The 25805-nt window shown below is 38.4% G+C and overlaps 1 protein-coding gene and 1 non-coding gene across 2 annotated transcripts in view; one reads left to right on the top strand and one right to left on the bottom strand.

Moving 5' to 3' along the window:
- Window positions 1-1840: 1840 nt before the first annotated feature.
- The window catches only part of PARL (presenilin associated rhomboid like), a 61936-nt gene continuing 37971 nt past the window's right edge, over window positions 1841-25805 (bottom strand). Inside the window, exons 5-10 of the mRNA XM_007195338.3 lie at window positions 21030-21125; window positions 20298-20447; window positions 18775-18845; window positions 5799-5900; window positions 5562-5659; window positions 1841-2166 (exon numbers count right to left, since the gene is read on the bottom strand). Coding sequence (XP_007195400.2) covers window positions 2055-2166; window positions 5562-5659; window positions 5799-5900; window positions 18775-18845; window positions 20298-20447; window positions 21030-21125 — 629 coding nt within the window. The 3' untranslated portion in view covers window positions 1841-2054. The remainder of the gene's footprint in view (window positions 2167-5561; window positions 5660-5798; window positions 5901-18774; window positions 18846-20297; window positions 20448-21029; window positions 21126-25805) is intronic.
- On the top strand, window positions 8364-8436 carry TRNAG-UCC (transfer RNA glycine (anticodon UCC)). Its single transcript has one exon. It is a non-coding gene; the product is annotated as a tRNA-Gly (tRNA).

Here is a 25805-nt window from a genome sequence, read left to right on the forward strand (position 1 = left end):
CCTTGTGGAGAAGTACAGGACATTTTAGAGAGCAGCTGGAGAACAATCATAACAACAGTCCAGGTTAGAGACAAGGGACTGAACTTAAGGCACTGGGAGTGGAGAGAAGGGGCTGGATTCTGGAAATGAGAGGTGAGAGAGGGAAATCTAGAATGACCCCAGGTTTCCGGCTTAAGCCAGGAGTGATATTTGATGTGCCTGCGTAGTGGGGTCCGAGGACCTGGAACTATGCCTGGGACACAGTTCCATGCTGTCTACAAAGTAGACGTATGTACTGAGTGACAGCTTAGAGATATTCAGTGGGTCCAGAGCTCAGAAGACATCCTCACAGAGATAACTGAAGCCACAGGAATGGAGAGAGACGAGACAGCTAAGAGTGCACTCCTGGGACCCCACACTTCAGAGGACAGTGGAGGTGGCACAGGCTGAGAGGCACACTAGCCAGGGAAAGCACGGCCTTGGGGTGCTCACGTGTCAGCAGAGAAGCCAAGATGAGAAAGCAAGATACCCCAGCGGGCAAACAGGAGAGTAGGGACAGTTGCCAAAGCCATGGACAGTTAGGCTTGTGCTTCTGGAGCTGGGCGCTGACCTCCCAAGGCCTCTCACAGGTAGGTAACTTGACCTTCCTAACGTTCCTTCTCTAAACATCACAAAGCAGAGAGAGCAGACATGTCTTTGTTGCCTGTTTTCCGGATCTGCCCACAGACGACATGAATTTCATTTTGGACTCCATATGGAATATCCATGTGATCTCAGCCTCCCATCCCATCTCTGAAAAACACTTCTTGTCTCATCTATAAGTCACAGGGTTCTTAACATAACTACATATTCAGAAATGTCAAAGCACAGCAGTGTGACCTTGGGCAGTTCCCACACATGACCGCCCTGGTTCCTTACTGGCAAAATGAGGGCTGGGTTAACAAAAATTCTCTCTCCTTAAAGTGACATTAGTTTAGACTATTCTAAACTAGAACAGAGTCCCCTGCCTGGCAAGAATGACCGGTACTTTGCAGCAGAGAAGAGTCCGGCTTGGTGGGAAAAAGATGAAGAACCACCATAACTGGACAATCCCTATGTGCTGGGCACATGCTGCCATTCAGCTCTCAACACCGTGTGAGGTGAGCACGGCTCCCTTCCTTGTCATGAAGCCAGGCGCTCTGTGCCCGCCACCAGGCAAGCCCGGCCCTCTCCAGCGCAAGGTGCAAAATGTGGTATAACCTTTTGAGATCAACCAAAAGACTCAAAAACTCTACTATAAATCCTTTCAAGAAAAACTTTTAAATTCTCAAATCACATTTCCTAGAAATAATTCTCAATCACGAGGACAAGTGAGTTCCACTACAGTGAAGCTATGATGATGACCTCTGTCTGCTATGTCAGTAAGATGCTCCACTTCAAAGAATGTACATTTTCCAACATAAGATGCTATTAGGCTCAGATTCAAGTCTGAATTTATCCAAGATACTTCCTTCTAATTCTTAATTTAGCTACAATTTTAACCTAGAAAGCAAAACCTAAAAATAGCTTTCTGTATATGCCACTCACTGCCACGAAACATTACCTACCTTTTTGGGAAAATTTAGAAAATACTGCAGCTGTTATTTCAGACCCATGCCAGAGAGAAGATGCTCTTAACTTTTACCTGTCAACCAAGCAAGGAAAGGGGTAGGTAAGTAAGAGTAGATATTTAGCAGAGGTGCTAGAAGGCCAACATTAAAAAACAAGCGCCTCTGAGTTCCAATCAGACCTTTCCATGTACTCAAACTATGTTAAATATAACAACAAACAGCAAGATTCCAGGGCAGCATTAGTGCTCTTCAAAAGAGACATATACCCGCTGTTTACAAACTAGAGATATAAACCTTTATTTCACAACTTTGTCATAATTCATTTTCTAATGAAACATGTACTGGGGACATAGTTTAAAATACTGGGAAAGCTAGATGCTCAGTGTCTTCCAGGCAGGAGCAAAGATGTGGTCACTCCAGGGCCGATGAATTCCTAGGGCTTCAGGCAGCATGGACCAGTCGTACCAGTATTGTCCAACCCCAGTTTTACTTAGAGCCACCTCCTTTTTTGGGGCCGTTAGTCCTCATTTCATGCCAAATTTTCACTAGAGGCTCCCTGTTCTTCCAAATGAGTTCATGACCATAAGTAATATACCATCTGGGGAAAAGAAAAACAAACCAAGTCCAACATTCAAACAGTATGACATACAAATGCCAAGTACTATGATGATATCAAGCTGACATTTTAAAAACTGAATGCCACTGTCATTTACTATCCAGCATATTAAAATAGCTGATTAATTTATTTAATGTAGATCAATGACTTACCTTTAATATACAGAATAGATAAAAGATGGAAATAGGATGGGACCATGTGTGACTGCTCCAAAACTGTAAGTACTTCACACACACTACTTTTAATTCACCACAACCCTGCAAATCAAGTATCACTTTTCCCATTTACAAACATGAAGAAATCAAGTCTGAAAGAAAGTCATTTGCCCAAGGCGCTAACAGCTTCTAAGTGGTCAATCAAGCACTCACTTGCAGGTCAGAGTGATTCTAAGCCTGGACTCTTTTTATTATGTCAAGTGTAAGAAATGTCAGAATTAGAATTAACTAATAATGATGGCTATACTAATTTAAATGCCTCTCCTTCCTCACCTTCAGCCTGGCTACACAAAAGGATCCAAATTCTGCCCACCTTTTAAAATACAGCTACAAATCCCCATCCTCCTGTTAAACAATGCCTAAAAACAGCCTGAAGCAATGAGCCGAGGAAGCTGAAACACTGAGAGGTTTAGCAATTTAACTTGCTCAGGCTGCACAACTAGGAATCACCAAACTGAGACTAGAACCCAAATCTGACCCTGTAACCTGTGCTCTAACCGCAAGGCTGCACTTCAGCCTCTCGGGAGCATCTGCGTAAGCTGAGGAACACACAGGGAGTGAGATCAGAAGCCCACAGGCCCAGGTCTGCATGACCAGGAGCTCTAACCGAGGGCAGCACAGGCTGCAGGAGGAGCTCAAAGGCACCTGCCTCCCCGGGGAGCTTCCCTGGAGGAGGGGGATTTGAATGGCTATTTTAAAAAGCTTTTGTTATTGAAACTTTTATTTTTGCCCTGGTTTCCCCAAACAGATTTCATGTTCCCTGAGGCAGAAACTAGATTTTGTTGATCTTTCATCTTAGACACCTGACTGAAAAAATGCTCTATTCAACTTAATTGATATCAGAATGGCAGTTTAATGTTTTAACATTTTTTAAATGTTTGGAGCATGTATTTTTTTTATTACAAAGGGCTTGAATTGTACCTGAATCTTAATTCTCACTAAATATAGTTAAAATTTAATCATAAAAAGTCACCATTAAAATTTTGAAAAATGATCAGTAAATGTGCAGAAAGAAAAAAAGCATTTTAAAAACATGCAAATTAATTAACAGGCATGTAACAAAATTCTTTTGGGCTTAGAGTGAAGTTCTCTGGTGAACTTAAAACAAGAGAAAAAGGATCACCCTATGATTCAAATGCAATTATAAAACTCTTACAAGAAATGAAACACTTGTTGGGAACTCTCCATTAGTAAAGTGTCTTCTCAAATCTTTTTAACCTACTTATTTCAAGCAAAGAGTCAAACACTTTAATCTTACAGGTACATTGTTTTGATTATACTCGTAAGTTCAAATGTAATTGGTCAATCGGTTAAATTAAAATTAGGAAAATATTTCAAGCTGACTAATTTTTGAGGTATCTTTTTTTGTTTGTTTTTGGTAGCAGCCTCACAGTCTAGTGCTCAGTCTGAAACTCCAGCTCTGCAATGACTCACCGTGCGACCTTGGATAACTCCCTTCTTTAAGCAGTTTCCTTTCTGTAAGTTGCACTACCTCACAGGATGTTAAGAGTATTAAATTACTCCTTAGCATAGGCACACAGCAAATACTCAACATACATTAGCTATCATTACTGCAGCAGTACAAGGTGAAGACCATAAAATGTGGTCAGGGACATAAAGTCAAAGCAATGTGCAGGAGGTTACCAACAGATCTTTACCTTTTCTAACATCTTTAATCTAGACTGAGGAATCTTTACCATTAAAGATGTTAGAAAAGATGAATTCTAGATATGACCAAGATCTAGTAAATGAAAGGAGTTGAAATTAGAAACAGCAAAGAGAAAGGATTCCTCTGCCTTTCAGATTCTGGACTTTAAAATGCATTTGATCCAGTTTTCAGAACAGAAAAAGGTCATCTAATTATAGTTGAGAGGAATAAAAAACTTCTGGGGAAAAGATCCTTTAAGTATACATGGAAGGAGCCAGGTAAATTTAGAGTTCATAAAACAAAACCCCTTTTTCATCATCAGTCTTTATGTTTCTTATACTGTAATACCAGGTCAGTTTTTACTATTTATAATGGGCTGCTGTTAAAGCTCGAACTCAAACATGCTATTCTTTAATCATCACTGAAAATTATAAATGGCATAATGGCATTTAGTTCCACTGCCTACTGGGCAAAACTGCTCCACTTAGAATAGATTTTTCTACTTTTTTTTTTTTTTTTAATTAAAAAACTAAGGTTTCCCACTGTTGTGAAATAAAGTAAAAACCAAATAAGGGTAAAAGGCAACATTATGCAAGAAAAGAGAGGCCATCAGGGATCCAGCATATCAGACAGACAACAGCTCTGCTGAAGGGCCTCTCACGGTCAGATGGACTCCAGGAGCCCTGAGGAAGTCCTATGACGGCGTCACTACAGCACTACTATGTTTTAGGCAAGAGTCCACTGCCTGAAGCACAAGTGGGAGATCTTGTAACCACAAGGTAACTGTAATCACTGTGCTGTGACAGAGGTGGGGAGGGCTTTGGATCTGGGTTTAAATCTCTGCTCTGCTACTTAAGAGCTGTTTGACCTGGGGAAGATCACTTCTGAGCCTCAGTTTCCATCAGTGAAACAGAGGTAATAATTATATAACGCAAGGTAACTAGCTCAGTGCCTGCAACATAACAGATGCTCAATAAGTAGTCAACACGAGTTTATGACATCTGGCCTATACTCCAGTCATGCAGCAGGCACCTGCACACTCATCGCAAGCACAGGACCAGTTCCCCCCACTCAGGGTGTCTGCCCAGCACTGGTGAGGTCAGTGGTAGCCAGGTAGGGGAGCAGGGTAGGGACTGGGCAGGGGAGATGTGGCTTGAGAGTGGGGAAAGGAATACAGCACAGACTAGGGGGCTGGGCAACAGCCTCCAAGAAGGACTAGGAATTTTGACAGTCATGAGTTCAGGTGACTTGAGGTTAAGGGGAGGGTAAAGGCACAGATGGTCTCCCTCTACAAATGACCGAGGCAGGGGCAGGGCCAACAGTCTCACGTTCCCATCTCATATGGTGAAGCTGCTCAAGACCAAAGCAAACCATGTTGCGATTTCCTTGCCCTCCCAACCCCACCTGCCCTGCTTCCATCACAGAAGTAACTGCCTTATTCTGCCTTCCTTAGGGGTGGGGGGAGGGAGATGAGCTGAGAAAGCAGTGTAACAGTCAATCATACTCAAACTTACATTCCAAAGAGAGCTCCCCCAAGATGTGCAGCATGATCAAAAAATTTCCATCCCAGGATCATTCCTGCTGTATCCATGGCAATAATGGCTTTTAGGGCCTGAAAGCCAGCAAAAGAGAACAGAACTGATACAACTTTGATTCCTCCAGCATTGACATTTCTAATTTAAGGGCAAGAATTCAGTCAATGTAAAAATATCACCACTGTCCCCAGCACTTCACTTCATAAAAATACTCACATTCCCTGCCGTGAACGTGAACATTGGAAGGAAGATAATGGCGAGCCTCCCTTCTGGGATCTTAGTGCAGACAGCTGCAAGGACAGTCATGATTGCGCCCGACTGCAAATTAACACATTGGGGAAAAAGTGAAACTCTCATTGTGCAACTGCTTAGTGACTACAATGTCTAACATAGAAATACTTTTTCCAGAAAGCTTACAAGCCACACATTTCTAGGTGAGCACAAAGTTAAAAAGCTTTCCATTACTAACGTACAAAATATCAGGCAAAGGGACTCCAAGTCCGTGATACGGTAACCACCTGGCAAGGACTGAACTACAGGCAATAAGATGTAACAACCAGCATGTCAGCAGTTAATGAACTTCAGGGACAGTTATGTGTGTCACATGCATCATTTCATTTAATGACTAAAAAAGGACTTCTCAAACTTCAACAAAATTCCTCGAGGGACTTCCCTGGTGGTGCAGTTGTTAAGAATCTGCCTGCCAATGCAGGGGACATGGGTTCGAGCCCTGGTCCAGAAGATTCCACATGCGCGGAGCAACTAAGCCTGTGCGCTGTAACTACTGAGCCTGCGCTCTAGAGCCCGTAAGCCACAACTACTGAGCCCGTGTGCCACAACTACTGAAGCCCGTGCGCCTAGAGCCTGTGCTCCACAACAAGAGAAGCCACCACAATGAGAAGCCCGCGCACCGCGATGAAGAGTAGCCCCCAGTCGCTGCAACTAGAGAAAGCCCATGTGCAGCAATGAACACCCAACACAACCAAATAAATAAATAAATAAAATTAAAAAAAAAACAAAAAAACAAAAACTCCTTGAACCAGAGAGTGAGCATGAATTTGCCCAAAGAAACCAACATGTGTGGAATTTCTCCCAAATTTAATGCTTTACCATAAATCACGTGAAATTTGTATCCTACTTCATTGTAACACTAAACATTTTCCTTAAAACGTTTGACAAATGTTCTGCTCCAGGAAAGCATGCCAAATTTATCCCATGGCTCTGCATGACCACCCCCCCCCCACAGCATCCTCCCAGGGACACACATGCATCCGCCTGCTTGAGAAGCACTTTCCCCAACAGTCTTGCATTTGAGAATAAAAATCAAAACTTAAAAACCTTATGACCAGTAAGTCAACCATTTCTTGTTATAATTGAAATTATAACTGCTGTATAGTATTATCGTCTATTGTGTTTTTCCACATTGCTACATAACCTTCATAATTTAAATTGATAATGGCTATGAAATATCTCCTGGATAAATTATGATAATTTAACTAAACTTTCTTAATGTTACACGTGTTCCTAATTCCTCTAAATGATACAATACTTGAGAAATTGGATCATAATCCCTTGTTTACGTTAAATCTCACAATAATCATTCATTCAAATACTTGAGTCCTACCAGGCACTATGCTAGATGTTGGGGAGACGGAGGGGAACAAAATTGACAGTCCCTGCCTTAATGGAGCTTACAGACTGGCATGAAAGACATAAATGAGTAAAAACCACAAAATATAATCAGTTATGATGGGGAAGCACAGCAACTGCCAAACTGTTTTCCAAAGTGGTTTTAGTGTTTTACTTTCCTACCAGCAGTGTATGAGATTTCCAGTTCCTCCACATCCTCACCAACACTTGGTATGGTCAGTCTTTTAAATCTGTAATATAGGTTTATAGTGATACCTCAGTGTGGTTTTTATTTTCATTTTCCTAACAACTAATGATGTTCATCTTTTCATTTGCTTATTTGCTATCCATACATCTTCTATGAAGTGTCTGTTTAAACCTTCTGCCCATTCTTTTTGAATTTTTCTTTATATAGTCTGGACACAAGTCCTTTGTCAGACTTCTGACATGCAGATATTTTCTTTTAGCATGTATCTTGTCTTTTAACAGTATCTTTAGAAGTGTAAGTTTTTAACTTACATGAAGTCTGATTTATTAATTTGTGCTTTTTGGTCTCTCAACTATGAAATCTTTGCCTAAAATAAGGTCACAAAGAGTTTTTTCCTATGTTTTCTTCTGTAAGTTTTTATTTTAGGTTTTACATTTAGGTCTGTTTCACTTTGAAAAAAACTCCAAAATACTCCTGAACCAGACTCACCAATTTTTAACATTCTGCCACATTTCACTTATCATTTTTTCTTTATATCCGTACTTTTTTTCCTGAACCATTTGAGAGTAGGCTGCATATGTCATACCCTTTTACCCCTAAATACTTCAGTGTATATTTCCTAAGAACTTGAATATCTTTATATATCCTACAATACAGTTCTCAATTTCAAGAAATTTTATACTGATATATTATACTTTCATTTAATCTATAAACATATTCCAGTTTTATCAATTGCTCCACTAATGCCCTTGCAGCTGTTTTTCCCCACGTATTGCATTTAGTTGCCATGTCTCTTTGGTCTCCTAAAAGCTGGACCATTTCCACAGCCATTTTTTAAAAAGGGGGTCCATTTTCATTAAAAGCCTCTGACTAAAAACAGTGAAAATAAAGAATCTCTGCATGGGGTAGGCTAAACATTTGTCTAAAAAGCAAGTTGTGGGAATTCCCTGGTGGTCCAGTGGTTAGGACTCTGCACTTCCACTGCCGGGGGCCCAGGTTCAATCCCTGGCTGGGGAACTAAGATCCCGCAAGCCACATGGTACGACCAAAACATAAAAAAATAAAATGTCATTTAAAAAAATAAAGCAAGTTGCAATTTATTCAGACACATATATGTTTAAATTTGCGTAGATAAAGGTCACTTGGAGAAAATTTTAGAAGGAAAATGGAACTGCTTCCTATGGTTAAAATAATGTATAATAAGTACAATAAGTTATAGTCACAAAGAAACTGGCTTTACATGGAAATGCACAGCTAATGAGAATTTTCTTTAATATTTAAATTTCTGTAAATGAGGACTTTAGATGGAGAATATAATCATCTATGGAGAAGCAATTTAGAGGGTACAGGATTTTAGTGCTCTTCTTTCAATTCAGTTAACCAAATTATATTTGTTTCATTTTGGGGAAAAGTATAATTTTATTGGTTTTTTTCTCTCAGAAAATAAGGTCTCAACTTGATTTCTTCTGGGTTTTGCTGAGTTGAATTTTTAGGTTTTATTTAAAAATCTAGGATATTCAAGTTGCACATCTTAAAGCCTGAAAGGTGAAGGGTTACTCTTTACTCTAACTTTCAAATTCTCAGTGACACTGACATCCACTCTGCTTAATACAGTATATGCTGGTAGCTTATAGTGGCAGATGTTGAAGTTCTAGCCAAAACAAATCTTTCAGAACAAATATAAATTTGGCCAGTATAACATGTTGCACCCTAGAGGAACCATGACCCAGAAAGTTTTGTGGGGAATCCCATCTTCTGAGGTAGTGCTGATATCCTTCCTTGAAAGCTGCTGTGATACATTAAGGACGTGGAGTGGGGAAACCAGCAAAAGAGTGAACAAATTATGGAGGCTGTGTGTGCATGTGTGTGTGTCTTCACAAGGCAGCAATTGCCCTGTGAAGGGAAGTCAGGATTTCTGAAGAACCTCGTGTGTTACTATTGCAGACTTATATAGGAGCCAGTCTGGTAAATATACAATAATAGACAGCTGATCTTAAATAGAGACTACAGAATTCTGACTCCTAACCTCCACTGCAAAATTAACATGTATCTCCAACACCCAGCCTATCCCTTTTAATATGTAGCTGACTTTGTTTCCTTGTTCTTTCATTTTTTTAGCCTAAGCCCTGGGTTGTCTTTGTCCACTTGCCTGAACTCATGTCTCAGGTTCTCCTTCTGAGGAATATTAATGCTGTCCTTCCACCTTGTAGCTTCCCCAACGCATTCCTAGGAATGCAGCATGAGCTGGTTTCCCTGTTTAGGCTGACTGGCAACTATATATTAAAGGGCTGCGGACTTCGGGGATGCCTGGGACTCATAAGTCTTTAAAGTTTCAGTAACTCCTAAAATGTAAGATAATCCTTTATTCTGAAGCAACTCTTCACACAGAAGACCCTAAACAGTTGGCGATTAAGAGAGGTAGATGCTATATTCCAGAAATAGCCTTTTTAATATAAAAAAGTAGGGACCTTTCCTTTTAATTATAGGGTCAATCAGAGTCAATTATAGGAGCACCTTTTAGAAATTTTTCTCTTAGGTGTTTTTTAAACATCCTATTTTGAAATAATTTAAATCTTACAGAAAAGTTTGCAGGAATAGTACAAAGGACTCCCAAGTCTTTAAACATAAAAAATAAAAGTTGGGTTTACTGAAGTATAAGTGACATACAAAAAACTGCACATGTTTAAAGTTTATAATTAAGTTTTGACATATAAATACCTATGAAACCATGGCCACACTCAAGATTATGAGTGTGGCCAAAAAGTTCATCATCCCCAAAAGTTCCCTGGTGCTCCTCTGCAGTGCGTCCCTCCTGCTCCTCCCCCATTCCTAGGCTACAACTTCTCTACTTTGTTAAGATAGATTCACTTTGAGTTTTATATTGATGGACTCACACAGCATATACTCCATTTTGTTGTTGTCTGGCTTCCTTTACTCTGTATAGTTATTTTGAAATTCACCCATGTGGTTGTATCAATAATTTATTCCCTTACATGGGTGAATAACATTCCATTGTATGGTTATACCATAATATGTATATTCATTCACCTGATGGACATTTGAGTTTTTTCTAGTTTTGGCTGTTACCAAAAAAGCTGTGAACATCTGTGTACAACCCTTTGTGTTCTTTCATTTCTCTTGGGTAAACACCTAGGAGTGAAATGGCCAGATCATATGGTAAATAGATGATTATCTCCATCTAAAGCACTCATTACAGAAATTTAAATATTAAAGAAAATTCTCATTAGCTGTGCATTTCTATGTAAAGTCAGTTTTTTTGTTATTAAATTTTATTTATTTTAATTTCATTTTTCCTCTGACTTTATTTTTTAACATCTTTACTGGAGTATAATTGCTTTACAATGGTGTGTTAGTTTCTGCTGTATAACAAAGTGAATCATCTATACATATACATACATCCCCATATCTCCTCCCTCTTGCGTCTCCCTCCCACCCTCCCTGTCCCACCCCTCTAGGTGGACACAAAGCACTGAGCTGACCTCCCTGTGCTATGCAGCTCCTTCCCACTAGCTGTCTATTTTACATTTGGTAGTGTATATAAAGTCAGTTTCTTTGTGACTATAATTTATTGTACTTATCATATTATTTTAAAGATAGGACGCAGTTCCATTATCCTTCTAAAATTTTCTCAAAGTGACCTTTATCTACGCAGATTTAAATATATTTATGTGTCTGAATAAGTTGCAACTTGCTTTTTAGACAAATGTTTGGCATACCCCATGCAGAGATTCTTTATTTTCACCTTTTCTAGTAGGAGGCTTTTTAAGAATATAATAAAAATGAACCCTTCCTCCTCAGAAAAATTCATACATATTTTAGACATAATTTCAGGGACTCATGAACCCAAACCCATGTAGACCCTAGAGGTCTGGTTCTTTGATTAGAGATAAAGATCTTTTATTCTCCCCTAATAATTTGTTTATGTATACTGGTTATGAACTTGTAATCAATATGCACATATAATATTTTTATTTATTTCATAAATAATTTTCATTAAGTATTTTTCTTTATCAATATATAATCTTCATGTATCTATCATATAAATTTTTTTTTAACACTATGAATTTTAAATGAATTTGCTCTAAGAGGCCTTCTGCTTCCACAAGCTACATATAGCTAAAAACCCTGGGCATTATATGTAAAACAAATATAAGATGACTCTAAAAGACTGAGAAAGGAGAGCAGCCCAGCTAGGAACCTTAGGATCCAAGGAATGACACAGTGGTGAGTTCCCCGGGTTTTCTTTTGGCCTCATGCTGCTCAGACTGGGCTCTGGAGAAGCTCACAACCTGGAAACACCAATGAACTCAGACAACATAGGCCTGTACCAAAAAATGCTCTCTCTAGCCAAAGGACCAAGAAAGCATAGCCTAGCCAAGACACAAAACTTTTAGACAATAACCACTTTACTCTAGCCAAACACCACAGAAACAACTGTGGCCCGATCCCCATCAGCAAAAGCTGAGTGGAGAGCCTGGACTTCCAGCCTTACAGACTGTAATGAGGCGTCCCACCGTCCCTGACAGGGTGGTGTCAGTGGAGGTCACACAGGCAGCAGTAATAAGGCACTCTTCCTCCTCCTAGCCAGGGCTGTATCAGTAGAGGTCTCCTGAGGAGCCCAAACTCCCCACCCTGCAGCAACAAGAGCTCTTCCCCACCAGTGTCAAAGGAGACTGAGTGGGGAACCTGGACTGCCTCACTCACCTGGCAGTAGCAATCACAGCACTGTCAGAGGCGGCCTGCTAAACAGTAGATTTAATTAAGATTAAAGTCTCATAACGTAATATCCAAAATGTCCAGGTTCCATTTAAAAATCACTCATCAGGGAATTCCCTGGTAGTCCAGTGGTTAGGCCTCGGCACTTTCAATGCCATGGCCGAGGTTCGATCCCTAGTCAGGGAACTAAGATCCTGCAAGCTGTGAGGCGTGGCCAAATAAATAAATAAAATAAAAATAAAAATCACTCATCATACCAAGAACCAGAAAAATCTCAACTTGAATGAGAAAAGACAATTAATAGATACCAACATCAAGATGACACAGATGTTAGAATTATCTAACAAGCATTTTAAAACAGCCATCATAAAAATGGTTCAACAAGCAATTACAAACATGCTTGAAACAAGTAAAAAACAGCACAGAAATAGAAAAGCTCAAAGAAATAGGAGATATCAAGAACAATGTAAACTTTAGAATGAAAAATACAATAACCTAAATAAAAACACTGAATGGCTTGAGCAGAATGGAAAGGACAGAAAATAATCAGTTACCTTGAGACAGAATAGCAATTACTCAATCTGAACAACAGAGGAAAAACAGTCTTTAAAAAAAGTTAATGGAGTTTCAGAGACCCATGAGATAATAACAAACTATCTAACATCATGTCATCAGAGTCCCAGAAGGAGAAAAGAAAAAGGGTGAGGCTGAAAAAGTATCTGAAGAAATGGCTGAACATTTCCCAAAAGACATAAACCTATAGATTCAAGAAACCTAGTGAACCACAAACAAGATAAACACAGATATCCATGACAAGACATATAGTCAAACTTCTGAAACTAAAGACAAAGGAAAAAGTCTACCAAGTAGTAAAAGAAATGACACCTTACCTATAGGGGAAAAGCTATTTGAACAACAAAGAATTTCTCTTCAGAGACTATGGAGGCCAAAAAAAGTGGCACATTTTTCAATTGCTGAAAGAACTGTCAGCCTGGAATTTTATATCCAACGAAAATATCCTTCAGAAATGAAGGGTAGAAAAAAAATGAAAGGGAAATCAAAACATTCTCAGAAAAAAAACTTGAGAATCTGTCACCAGCAGGCCTAACTGGCTAGTGGCTATGGAATGGCTAAGAGAAGTTTTCTAAACAATTAAATGATATAAGGAGGAAATCCTGGAACATCAGAAAGAAAGAACAATGGAAAAAGTAAAAATTGGGTGTAAATACAATAGACTGTTCTCCTCTCTTGGAATTTTCTAACTTATGTTTAATGGTTGAAACAAAAATTATAACAGTGATATTCTAAATGTATGTAGAGGAAATATTTAAGACGATTATAATTTGGGGAAGGTATGCAGACAAAAAGCAAGGTAAGGCTCACTTCACTCAAACTGGTAAAATAATACCACCAGTAGACTGTGGTAAGTGATATATATAGACTGTAGTACCCAGAAGCAGCCACTAAAAAGTTATACAAAGAGATATACTCCAGAACACTATAGATAAATCAAAATGGAATTCCAAATGAATCTGCACTAGTGATCATTTTATTTCACTTGCAACCTTGTAAGAAAGAGACTGAAGGTACTTTCCTAAGCACAAGAATTCAGTTTACGTACAAGTTAGACCAGTGATAAGTTAAATCAATGAAGTTACAGCAAGCAGGTTATCATAATGTTGGTGAGCAAATTCAGCCTATGATAAACTATTTACAAACACAACCATACAAAATCTATGGGATGCAGTAAAAGCAGTCCTTAGAGGGAAGTTCATAGCAATACAGGCCTTCTTTAAGATATAAAAAAATCTCAAATAATCTCAAATCTAACCCATCACCTAAAACAATTAGAAAAAGAACAAAAACCTAAAGTCAGCAGAAGGAAGGAGACATTAAAGATCAGAGAGGAAATAAATAAAACAAAGATTAAAAAAGCAATAGGACAAAACCCAATAAAATCAAGAGCTGGTTCTTTTAAAGGGTAAACAATTGACAGACCTCTGGCCAGGTTCACCAAGAAGAAAGGAAAGAAGACCTAAATAAACAAAATATGAAAGAGGAGAAATCACAACTGATACCACAGAAATACAAAAAACCATAAGAGAATACTATGAACGATTATATGCCAACAAACTTGACAATCCAGAAGAAATGGATAACTTTTTAGAAACATAAAGCCCACCAAACCTGAATCAAGAAGAAATAGATAACTTGAACAGATCACTAGACATGAAATAGAATCTGTAACTAAAAAAACTCCCTGCAGACAGAAGTCCAGGACCAGATGGCTTCACTGGGTAATTCTACTAAACATACAGAGAAGAACGTGTACAGCTCCCTCTCAAACTCTTCCAAAAGACTTAAGAGGAAAGAACACTCCCAAAGACATGCTATAAAGCCACCATCACCCTGATACCAAAACCAGACAAAGACACTACCAAAAAAGAAGATTACAGGCCAATATCTTTGATGAATACAGACACAAAAATTCTCAACAAAATATTAGCAAACCAAATCCAACAACACATAAAAAAGGTCATATACCATGACCAAACTGGATTCATCCTAGGGTCACAAGGATGGTTTAACATACGCAAATCAACCAATGTGATACACCACCACAACAAAAGAAAGGACAAAAACCACATGATCATCTCAATAGATGCAGAAAAAGCATTTGATAAAATTAAACACCCATTTGTGATTAAAAACCTTACAAAAATGAGTATAGAGGGAACATATCTCAACATAATAAAAGGTATTTATGACAAACCCACAGCCAATATAATACTCAATGGTGAAAAGCTGAAAGCATTCCTGCTAAAATCTGGAACAAGACAAGGATGCCCACTCTCACCACTTCTCTTCAACATAGTATTGGAAGTCCTAGCCACAGCAATCAGACAAGAAATAAAAGGTATTCAAATTGGTAGGGAAGAGGTAAAACTGTCATTATATGTAGATGACATGATACTATATATAGAAAACCCTAAAGACTCCACACAAAAACTACTAGAACTGATAAACGAATTCAGCAATGTAGCAGGATACAAGATTAACAAACAGAAATTGGTTGCATTTCTTTACAATAACAATGAAATATCAGAAAGGGAATGTAAACAAAGAATTCCTTTTAAAATTGCATAAAAAAATAAATAAAGGACTTAGGAATAAACCTCACCAAGGAGGTGAAAGACTTACATGCTGAGAACTACAAAACACTAATAGAGGAAATTAAAGATGATTCAAAGAAATGGAAAGATATCTCATGTTCTTGGACTGGAAGAATTAATACTGTTAAAATGGCAATACTACCCAAAGCAATCTACAGATTTAATTTGATCCCTATCAAATTACCCATGACATTTTTCATGGAACTAGAACAAATAATCCTAAAATTTACATACAACCATAAAAGACCCAGAATTGCCAAAGCAATCCTGAGGAAAAAGAACAAAGCAGGAGACATAACCCTCCCAGACTTCGGACAGTACTACAAAGCTACAGAAATCAAAACAGTGTAGTATTGGCACAAAAAGAGACATACAGCTCAATGGAACCAAACAGGAAGCCCAGAAAAAAATCCACACACCTACAGTCAATCTTCAACAAAGGAGGCAAGAATATAACATGGGAAAAAGATAGTCTCTTCAGCAAGTGGTGCTGGGTAAGTTGGACAGCTGCACGTAAATCAATAAAGTTAGAACACACCCTCACACCATGCACAGAAATAAACTCAAAATGACTTAAAGACTTAAACATAAGATATTATACCATAAAACTCCTAGAAGAGATCATAGGCAAAACATTCTCTAACATAAATCATACCAATGTTTTCTTAGGTCAGGCTCCCAAGGCAATAGAAATAAAACCACAAATAAACAAATGGGACCTAATCAAACTTACAAGCTTTTGCACAGCAAAGGAAACCATAAACAAAATGAAAAGACAACCTAAGGAATGGGAGAAAATATTTGCAAATGATGCGACCGACGAGGGCTTAATTTCCAAAATATACAAACAGCTCATACAATTCAATAACAACAACAACAAAACAACCCAATCGAAAAATGGGCAGAAGACCTAAACAGACTTTTCTTCAAAGGAGAAATACAAATGGCCAATAGACACATGAAAAGATGCTCAACATCGTTAATTATTAGAGAAATGCAAATCAAAACTACAATGAGGTACCACCTCACACCGGTCATAAAGCCATCATTAAAAAGTCTACAAATAACAAATGCTGGAGAGGGTGTGGAGAAAAGGGAATCCTCTTATACTGTTGGTGGGAATGTAGATTGGTGCAGCCACTATGGAAAACAGTATGGAGGTTCCTCAAAAAACTAAAAATAGAGTTGCCATATGATCCAGCAATCCCACTCTTTGGCACACACCCAGACAAAACTAATTCGAAAAGGTACATGCACCACTATGTTCATAACAGCACTATTTACAATAGCCAAGACATGGAAACAACCTAAATGTCCATCGACAGGGGAATGGATAAAGATGTGTGGTGTGTACACACACACACACACTGGAATATTACTCAGCCATCAAAAAGAATGAAATAATGCCATTTGCAGCAACATGGATGGACGTAGCAATTATCATACTAAGTCAGTCAGAAGGAGAAAGACAAATATCATATAACTTATATGTGGAATCTAAAATATGATACAGATCAACATATCTATGAAACAAAAACGGACTTACAGATACAGAGAACAAACTTGTGGTTGTCAAGGGGAAGGTAGGGGAGGGAAGGAATGGGAGTTTGGGATTAGCAGAGGCAAACTATTATATATAGGATAAACAACAAGGTCATACTGTATAGCACAGGGAATGAATATAATAATAACCAGTAACTAGTAAGAAATTCAATTTTTAAATGAGATTGATATGCATAGCTCTAACTAAACTCCTTACCAAAATCTAGTCAGTATTCTCGCTCCCTTGTGCCACTGATAATTGACAAATATTCTTTAACAATCTTCATCTTTCAAAGGCAGTAAGACCAATACTTTATATTTTCTATCACAATTTTGTCAACAGTATTTTTTTCTCCAGATTTCTCATTAAAAATACCATATACCTGGTGATTTAGTTTTCCTTCATTTTAACCAAGAATGAATGAAAGTTTTTGAGGATAATAATTTTATCCTGCCATGGCTCTATAGGATTTTGATGACTGAATAGAAACCACCACTTCCACCTTTCTTACTACATGTTCCTTACTATGCTAAGCACTCTAAACACACCTGCATTGCAAATGAGAAATAGGTATGTTATCCCCATTTTATATGGGGAAGCAGGTTCAGAGAGGTTAAGTAATAAGTCCTGGAAACCATGAGTAAGTGGCAGAGCTGGGATTCGAACTCAGTCTAATTCCAAATGCCATGCCGCCACACTCTGTTCATGAACTTCAGTTTCCTATCTGTAAAATGGGAATACCACTTGTCTGAGGGCACATCAAAATGCCTTCCCAGATCCTCTGAAGTAATGAGAAAAGTCTTCCCACCCTCAGAACCCCCAATGTCCTCCAGAGACTACTCAGCCCTTTCAGTGTATATTAGATGTGTATAATGTTTTCTCCCCAACTAAACTAAACTTGAAAGTCAGAGACCATTTCTGATTGATCCTAGTGGTCTTCACTGCCTTCACAAAACAGGTGCTTAGTTGGCAAATGAGGTAGAATTTGAGATATATAAATTATACTGACATCAAATTTTATATAGAAAATAAACATTCCACGAAGAAAAAAATGGGGGGGGGGATTAAGTTAAGAAAGCATAAAGGTCATAGGACAAGATACAGGCCTCATTGGGAAAATTAGGTAGACACAAATCTGAGGAACACACGAATTATGGAATGGTTATTTTACATAAGGATTCTTTTCCAAAACTGAACCTTCTTACAGTTTCTTTAAATGTGAAATTCCCTATTTGAATACATTTAAGTGCACTGAATACATTTAAGTGTATTTAACTATGCACAAATTGAATGTGTAGTTTTTAAAGAAATATTATGTAAAGATTTCCATGTGCCTAGAAATCTGTCATTAAACTCAAAAGAAAACACAATTGTAATTTTTAAAAATCATCCAGAACATAACTGAGGGCAGGAATTCTGATATCTTGCTCACTGGATGTATCCTCAGCCTCTAGTAAGTACACTGCCTAGCAGTCTAATCTGCATAGCACTCAAATATTGACTAAAGAGGAGGACACAGTATCAGATTCAAATCTCTAATTACTTAGAATTTTCCAATGCTAGATTAGGCTCTCCAGTTTCTGGGGATTGCATATCCACTATTTTGACTACTCCTCATGATATATACTCTGTGCCAGTTAAGTATATATAAATGACCAATGGTTAAAAGCGATAGCCTGAAATTTACAAAGCTTTACAAATGTATAAATTCTAAATTAGATGTAGATTAGTTAATAGTATTGTTTAAATATTAATATTTTGGCGTTGATAGTTGTACTGTGGTTCTGTAGTTAATAGTAGGGTTAAGGGTATATAGGAACTCTTTGTACTAATTTTGCAACTTTCTTGTAATTCTAAAATTATTTCAAAATGAAGCGAAAAATTTTAGTTAGAAATACTTACTGCACCAAGTGATGGTCCATATCTTCCTGTGGCAACTTTACACACATAACTAACGAAATTGGAAATAACACCTAAGAAATAAATCATATTTCAGTAATTTTAGTGAGGTATAAAAATGGCTTCCATTTCTGACCTCCACCCCACAGAGACTAACAATGTTGGGTTTCTACCCAGGTCACTACAAGGCGCAGGCATAAATATTTATCCTGCCTGTCGCTTCAGATATATTATAGGGAAAGCAAAGTCTGACCCACTGTACCACTTACTGAGTAACGTAGGGTCATTCACTTTACCTTGTAGTTATCATTTTCCTCATCTACACTGTATGAAGAAAGACTAGTTCCCAAACTCACCAACTGTCTGGGAATTCTCTGGACTGCGCTCTAAACACTAAATCAGAACCTCTGGAGTGGGACCAGGGAGTCTATATTTTACCCAGCTTGCCAAATGAATGTGTTGCAGATCTAGACTAGATGATCCTTTACAGGTCCCTTTGGCACCAATGTCATCTGAACTGAGTATGGCTAATTTTAAAAAACAACTTTCTATAGAGCAGGAATTAATGGCACTTGAAACAGACCCTTTGTACCTACAACAACATTAGTGCTCAGGGAAAGAACTACACACTTACCTTATTAGGCCAAAGATACTGCTCAGCTTCTGTTTTGAAGACTAGATGCACGTGAGTATTTAATTAACACTGATTAAGTACCCACTCGGGGCCTTGTGGTAGGTGCTTTTATTTTATCCCTTCTACAACCCCATGTCATATGAGAGTAAGTAGTATTATCCTCAGAGAGGTATAGTCTTTTCTGCAACATCACACAGCTGGTAAGCAGAAACAGGATCTGAACCTAGGCCTTCCATCTCCAAGCTCAGTGTCTTTTCACTACACATATCTGCCAGATATACTGTTTTTAAAAGAAGGGATTTTAGGAATGAATTTTTACACTTTATGGTTATAATTAAGTACATTTTGCAAACAGAAAGTAAAAAAAAAATTTTTTGAGATAAGTAAAATATAATCAACCAACTGCCAATTTAGCAGCATCTAGGAACCTGGAATCCTGCACTATCATTTACTAGTGAAATAAGGAAATGATGCTACCTCCAGGATGATTTGAGTGGTTCCATGCTAATATATGCTTGCAACAAAGAACGAACTCATTCTTGACACCCTATTGGATAGCTAATCGGAAGTTTTCTGAAAACTGAACACACTTGGGAAATGAGCGTAAGGTTATTTAACACAGATCCAGATAATTGAGGCATCCCGGAACTCTGGGAACCACTAATCTATAAAATGGTGGGCCTGAGCTAAAGAAACCAAGGCCTAGGGAGATAAAAATGACATGCTTAAACACTACACCAGTTTGTATCCTTCTCTATATACAATCTGAGAAACAAATACATACTGAGCACTTACGGTATATAGAATATGGCTATAATCATTCCCTTTGTCCCTTCTCCAGATAGGGGAGAACACTTATACTCTGAAAGGTCCTAAGATGAAAGCTTATTACCTGCAGATAAGTACACTGCCATGAACTGCTCCTGACCGAGAATGTTCACTATGCTGGAGGAGAAGCTCCACAAGACATACATATTTGCTGCCATGTGAAACAAGGAGAAATGACTGAACGTTGACAGCAACATTGGAGAACAAAGGACCTCTACAAGAGAAAGAAAAAGTCTTGTAATTGTGGAACACACAGCCGGTAAAAATGATCCGTTTTAGACTTTTTCATTATTATTATGACACAAACATGCAAAACAAACCAGAGCTAGTTAAAAGATTGGATAAGATGGTTTAAGACAGCTTTTTACCACTTGAAAAATGCTATCTTAAATCTCTTTTCTACTTAGTAAGCAACCAATAAAGATTCTCAGGTCAATGAAAGCAACTTGTCCTATAGAAAAAGTTAGTTAGAAAAAGAATTAGTAAATTATTTCAATTACGGAAATAAAATTGTATATAATAGTCTCTTCAAAGAGTAAACTTGTAGTGATCATGGATCTTAAGTCACTAAAAAATATTTAGATATCTGCTATGTGCAAGGTACATTTTAGGTGCCTCGACACAGCTGTAACAGAAATGAGGTTCCTGTCCTCCAAGAGTTTACAGCCTATCCTCCAGATTTTGCTTACAATTATTGACAAGTAAATCATCTTTTTCATAGCACTTCAATTACCATAAAGCATATTTCTTCCATTTTACTTCTACCTCAAAATAAAATCACACAAGTTAGACTTACTTGAGGCTGGACTGGATGTGAAATATCTGATCATCGTCCGCTGTAGAGAAGGTACTCTCCACAAACAAAATACAAAAACATTTGCAGCTATGATACCTACAAAATAAACATTTATAATTTAGGGAAGTTAAAAATAAAAGCAAAGAAAGTCTGATCAAAAGTCCACCCGAGGGACTTCCCTGGCAGTCCAGTGGTTGAGACTTCGCCTTCCAATGCAGGGGGGTGCGAGTTCAATCCCTGGTCGGGGAGCTGGGATGCCGCATGCCTCGCAGCCAAAAAACCAAAACACATAAAACAGAGGCAGTGTTGTAGCAAGTTCAATAAAGACTTTAAAAGTGGTCCACATCAAAAAAAAAAAAAAAAAAAAAAAAAATCTTAAAAAAAAAAAAAGTCCACCCAAATAAGATTTTCTACCACATTATTTAAGAGTATTATATACTTGGGGGGGTGGGGGGAAGTAAACTAAGAAAAGTAAGTGAAATCAATGTTTCTGAGTATCAAAACTGTCACAGGTTGGTAAAGTCAGAAAATTCCTGGAAAATGCTCTAGGAGCTAACTTCCTTCACTCAGATCCATATTTTACTCCTTCAGAACAGTTCACTCTTCTCAATAAATAATCAGATCTATAATTATTGCTTGAAAATGGCCAAGGCAAAGACAGAAGTAATGTACAGAATTAGGTTCTTTGGCCAAGAGTCAAAAAGCTACATAACATCACTTCTTTTTCCACAGGGAATGGTATGCTTCTTTAACTTCTGGACAGCTTGTGGAAACACCTATGGATCATCTATATAGGGACTTCCCCGGTGATCCAGCGGTTAAGACTCCGCGCTTCCACTGCAGGGGGCACGGGTTCAATCCCTGGTCAGGGAACTAGGATCCCAGGATCCCACATGCTGCTCGGCACGGCCAAAAAATTTTAAAAATTAAAAAAAAAAAAAGTCATCTGTGAAGATGAAGATCCACATGTCTGAGAAAAAAACTCATAAGATAAGAATTCAGGAATAGTCTGGAAGACTTTTGAAACTGCTTTTGAAAATATGTCTACATGTGGGAGTTGGATGACTTTTATTTTTCTGCAAGAACTGATGTTGCTAGAACTACCACTAAATTGAGTAAGTTTGTTTACTGATAAAATGTGACTAAATAGTTAATTCTAGGGAAGAAATTAAGTTATTCTTAAAAACTGCAAACTTTAAAAAGATACATTAATTTTAGGTACCACAACTCCTTACACATAGTAGGCACTCATCTACTTGAATTAAATAAATTTAAACATGTATTCACTCATCCTGTCTCTTTAGGCAACAGGCAACTAGCCCTTTCAACTTCTTCAATGAAAATAAGGACTGATTCCAGCAACATTCTGGTAAAATAATTTATTTTAGAAGATATTCACTGTACAGTCCCTGCCAGCTGCTACATCTTGGAGTTTTCCTTTGGCTCCCGTATTTGTGCACTCTGTAAGACTCTCAGCTATCCACTGGCATTCCTAGTCTCTCTAGTTTTTGCTCTCCCACTTAAGAGTTAGAATCTATGAAAAATGGTAGTTTCCTTTCCAAAGACATTCTTTCCCATTTTAATATCTGAAATCAGGATGCATCTTACAACTGGTAGTGTGTCCAATGAACTGGTAGTATCTTTCTTCATAACACACTAAATGGTGTTTTACTGCATTTAACTGAACTGATCCTATCAATTTTATCAGATGCCCTGCTAGTGAGGTCTGTGACTATGATTATGACAGCTATTTTACCATCTTTCTTTTAAAAAATTTTTTTTTATCTTCCTTTTTTTAAAAATTTCTTTCTTTTATTTTTGACTGTGTTGGGTCTTCGTTGCTGCGCACGGGCTTTCTCTAGTTGTGGCAAGCGGGGGCTACTCTTCGTTGCAGTGCGTGGGCTTCTTATTGCGGTGGCTTCTCGTGTTGTGGAGCATGGGCTCTATGCGCACGGGCTTCAGTAGTTGTGACATGCGGGCTCAGCAGCTGTGGCACACAGGCTTAGTTGCCCTGTGGCATGTGGGATCTTCCCAGACCAGGGCTCGAACCTGTGACCCTGCATTGACAGGTGGATTCTTAACCACTGCGCCACCAGGGAAGCCCTATTTTACCATCTTTAGTAAATAACTACAACTCTTTCCAAGATGATGTGAGGAACAGTATTTATTTTTTAAAAAATGGGGGAAAGGGATCATAAACAAGGCAAGTAAGAGCACTGTGTGTACATCCCAATGAGGAATCTGGAACCCTGGGCAGGGAAGGTGGGCAGAGCCTCCTCAGCTGCAGAACAGACCTCAGGGGTTTATCATAACAGGAAGTGAGCAGTGATTAGTATTGCCTGGGGTTCTTTAGTTTCTTTTGCCGAGTTAAACATCTTTACTCACCCAGAGACTCTTAGGGTCTAGACTGTTATACACAGTGTTTGGTATCTCAGGGTAAAAAAGACTTGAGAATAATTTGGCCCAGATTTCCATGGTCATAAAGATAAGTCAGGGCTTTGCAGTTTGCTCCAGTTATGGTTCACTGTAAAGAAAGCAAGATGGGGCCCCACCCTGCCTGCCGAAAAAAGGCAACTACTCTGCCTACTCTGTCAGTTCCACAGGCCACTTCCTGAAACCAGTGACATACAGCACCCAATTCCAAAAACTGCAAGCACTACAGCACTGTAGAGAAGTAGAGAGCATCTCTGGCTGAAGAGATTACAACCAGGGAAAAGACCTGAAGGGAAAGATAACCAAGGATATCAAGGTTAACAGTAGCCAAAGAGTTAACATTGCCAAGTTTTCAACCGAAATGTAAGAGGCCTTTTTGGTAAATTTGACAGAATATTGGTACTGGAACACGCTGCGGTCAAACCCCTCTCTTCATAGACCAGTGATCTTCGATTAGGCAAAACCCATCAGTAAACAACTGAACGTATATACCCAAATTATGTACATGAACAACTATAATTCATTATAAAATACACTAACAAAAAAGAGAGAAAGTAAAATGCAGATATTTTCTTCCCTGGTTATCCCATTTTGAAGGCCAATTATAGATGAGAAAACTGAGGCTCTAAGAGGTACAAGTTTTCAGAGAGCCAAATTCAGTGGTTAAGCCAGAATTCCTAATGTAGTGCTCTTTCTACTAGATACAGAGACATGGGTAGCCAAGGGGATTTCTTTTGATCTTGGTCACTCTAGAACTTCAGATACCAGACAAAGGGCTCCTTATATGGGGAACAGCATAGGTTGGTTCCCAGAGGCAAGTGACCAGGAGGTATGACAATCGTAGGCCTACTGAGGAAGTATTGCACACTGTCTGAAGGTAAGTTGCACACTGTCTGAAGGTAAGGGTGAAGGAGCCCAGCAGGACTGACTCTGTCCTATTTACACTATAACCTGGGCAAGAGGCCTAATCTCTCAGCCTCAGTTTCCTCGTCTGTAAAATGGGGGTAATAAAATCAACCTCAAAGAGTTGGGTGATGATTAAATGAGAAAGCATGATTACATGTAGTGGTCACACAGAGATGACTCAATACATGAAAAATATGGTAGAAAGGGAATGGCCTTTTCAGGTCTGAATCCTAGGTATGTGACTTAGAAGCTTTGTGGCCTGTGGCATTTCACCGCCTTCATTTCAGTTTCCTCATTTGTAAAATGAGGATAATACTTGCTATACATCATAAAGGTTGTAGTGAGGCTTAAATAGATTGTAGATGCACCTAGTATGTAGATGCTCAAAGAAAATGGTTCCCTCCCCTCCTTACTTCTCCTTTGAGAGGTAGAACTGCTTAGGGTCTCTGTTTGTATCTCCATTTAGGAGGAGTGTTACTTGCCTCCTCCTGACTCAATCATGTCTTGGACCAGCTTGGCACTATTGATTTGGGAAGGTTGCTGCTGCCTCAGTGCCTACCTTTACCAAAAGTGATGCACTGGATTCTATCAGCAAGAATAATGGAGTAAAGACCACCAAAAGTTCTGTCCTTCATAAAAGCAATGAAAAAATTGGCAAAAAATGTTAGAATCTACTTTTTCAGAACTCTGGTAACTAGCCAAAGGCTTGCTGCAACCCAGCATTTTTTTAAGAAAAATGGATAAATCTTGATAAGAACAGTGAGCTTTGAGGCATTTTAACTTGCCCTAGTGCCACCCCCCGCTTTCCAGATATGTTAGCCATGAAAATACACTTTCCCTGGCAGCCCCCAGAGATAAGAGAATGGAGCTGAATCTCTTTCAAAGCCTTGTTCCCAAAGAATTATCGTCATCTGACCTATCTGATAATAGTTTCTTGGAAGACCCCACTTGCAAGGATGTCTGTATTTGACCTGCCTAGGAGCTTAAGTACAAAACTCATTTCCCCAGGGGGCGTTTGTCAAAAGCAATTACAGGCAAGTGTTTAAGTTTGCAGCTGCCTGAGGTGATGGATAATAGAGACTAAACAAAAATCTTAAAACGAAAATATGAGGAATGATATGTTCATAGGGGCTTACAAAACCTCCAACATATTTCTGGGATCTAGAAAGCCACAAGAAGAAGACAAAGTAGACTTTAAGACAGTATTTGTTACTAGAGACAAAGAATGCTATTATATAATGAAAAATGGGTCAAAAAAAATCTTGATATCCATGAAGAAGATATAACAATTACAAACATATATGCTTCTAACAGTAGAAACCCAAAATATATGAAGTAAAAACTGACAGAACTTAAGGGAAAAATAAATGACTCAGTAATAGCTGGGAGACTTCAATACCTCATTTGTAATAATGGATAAAATTAGATTATCAGCAA

This window comes from Balaenoptera acutorostrata, chromosome 4 (genome assembly GCF_949987535.1).
Source record: "Balaenoptera acutorostrata chromosome 4, mBalAcu1.1, whole genome shotgun sequence".
Lineage (NCBI taxonomy): Eukaryota > Metazoa > Chordata > Mammalia > Artiodactyla > Balaenopteridae > Balaenoptera > Balaenoptera acutorostrata.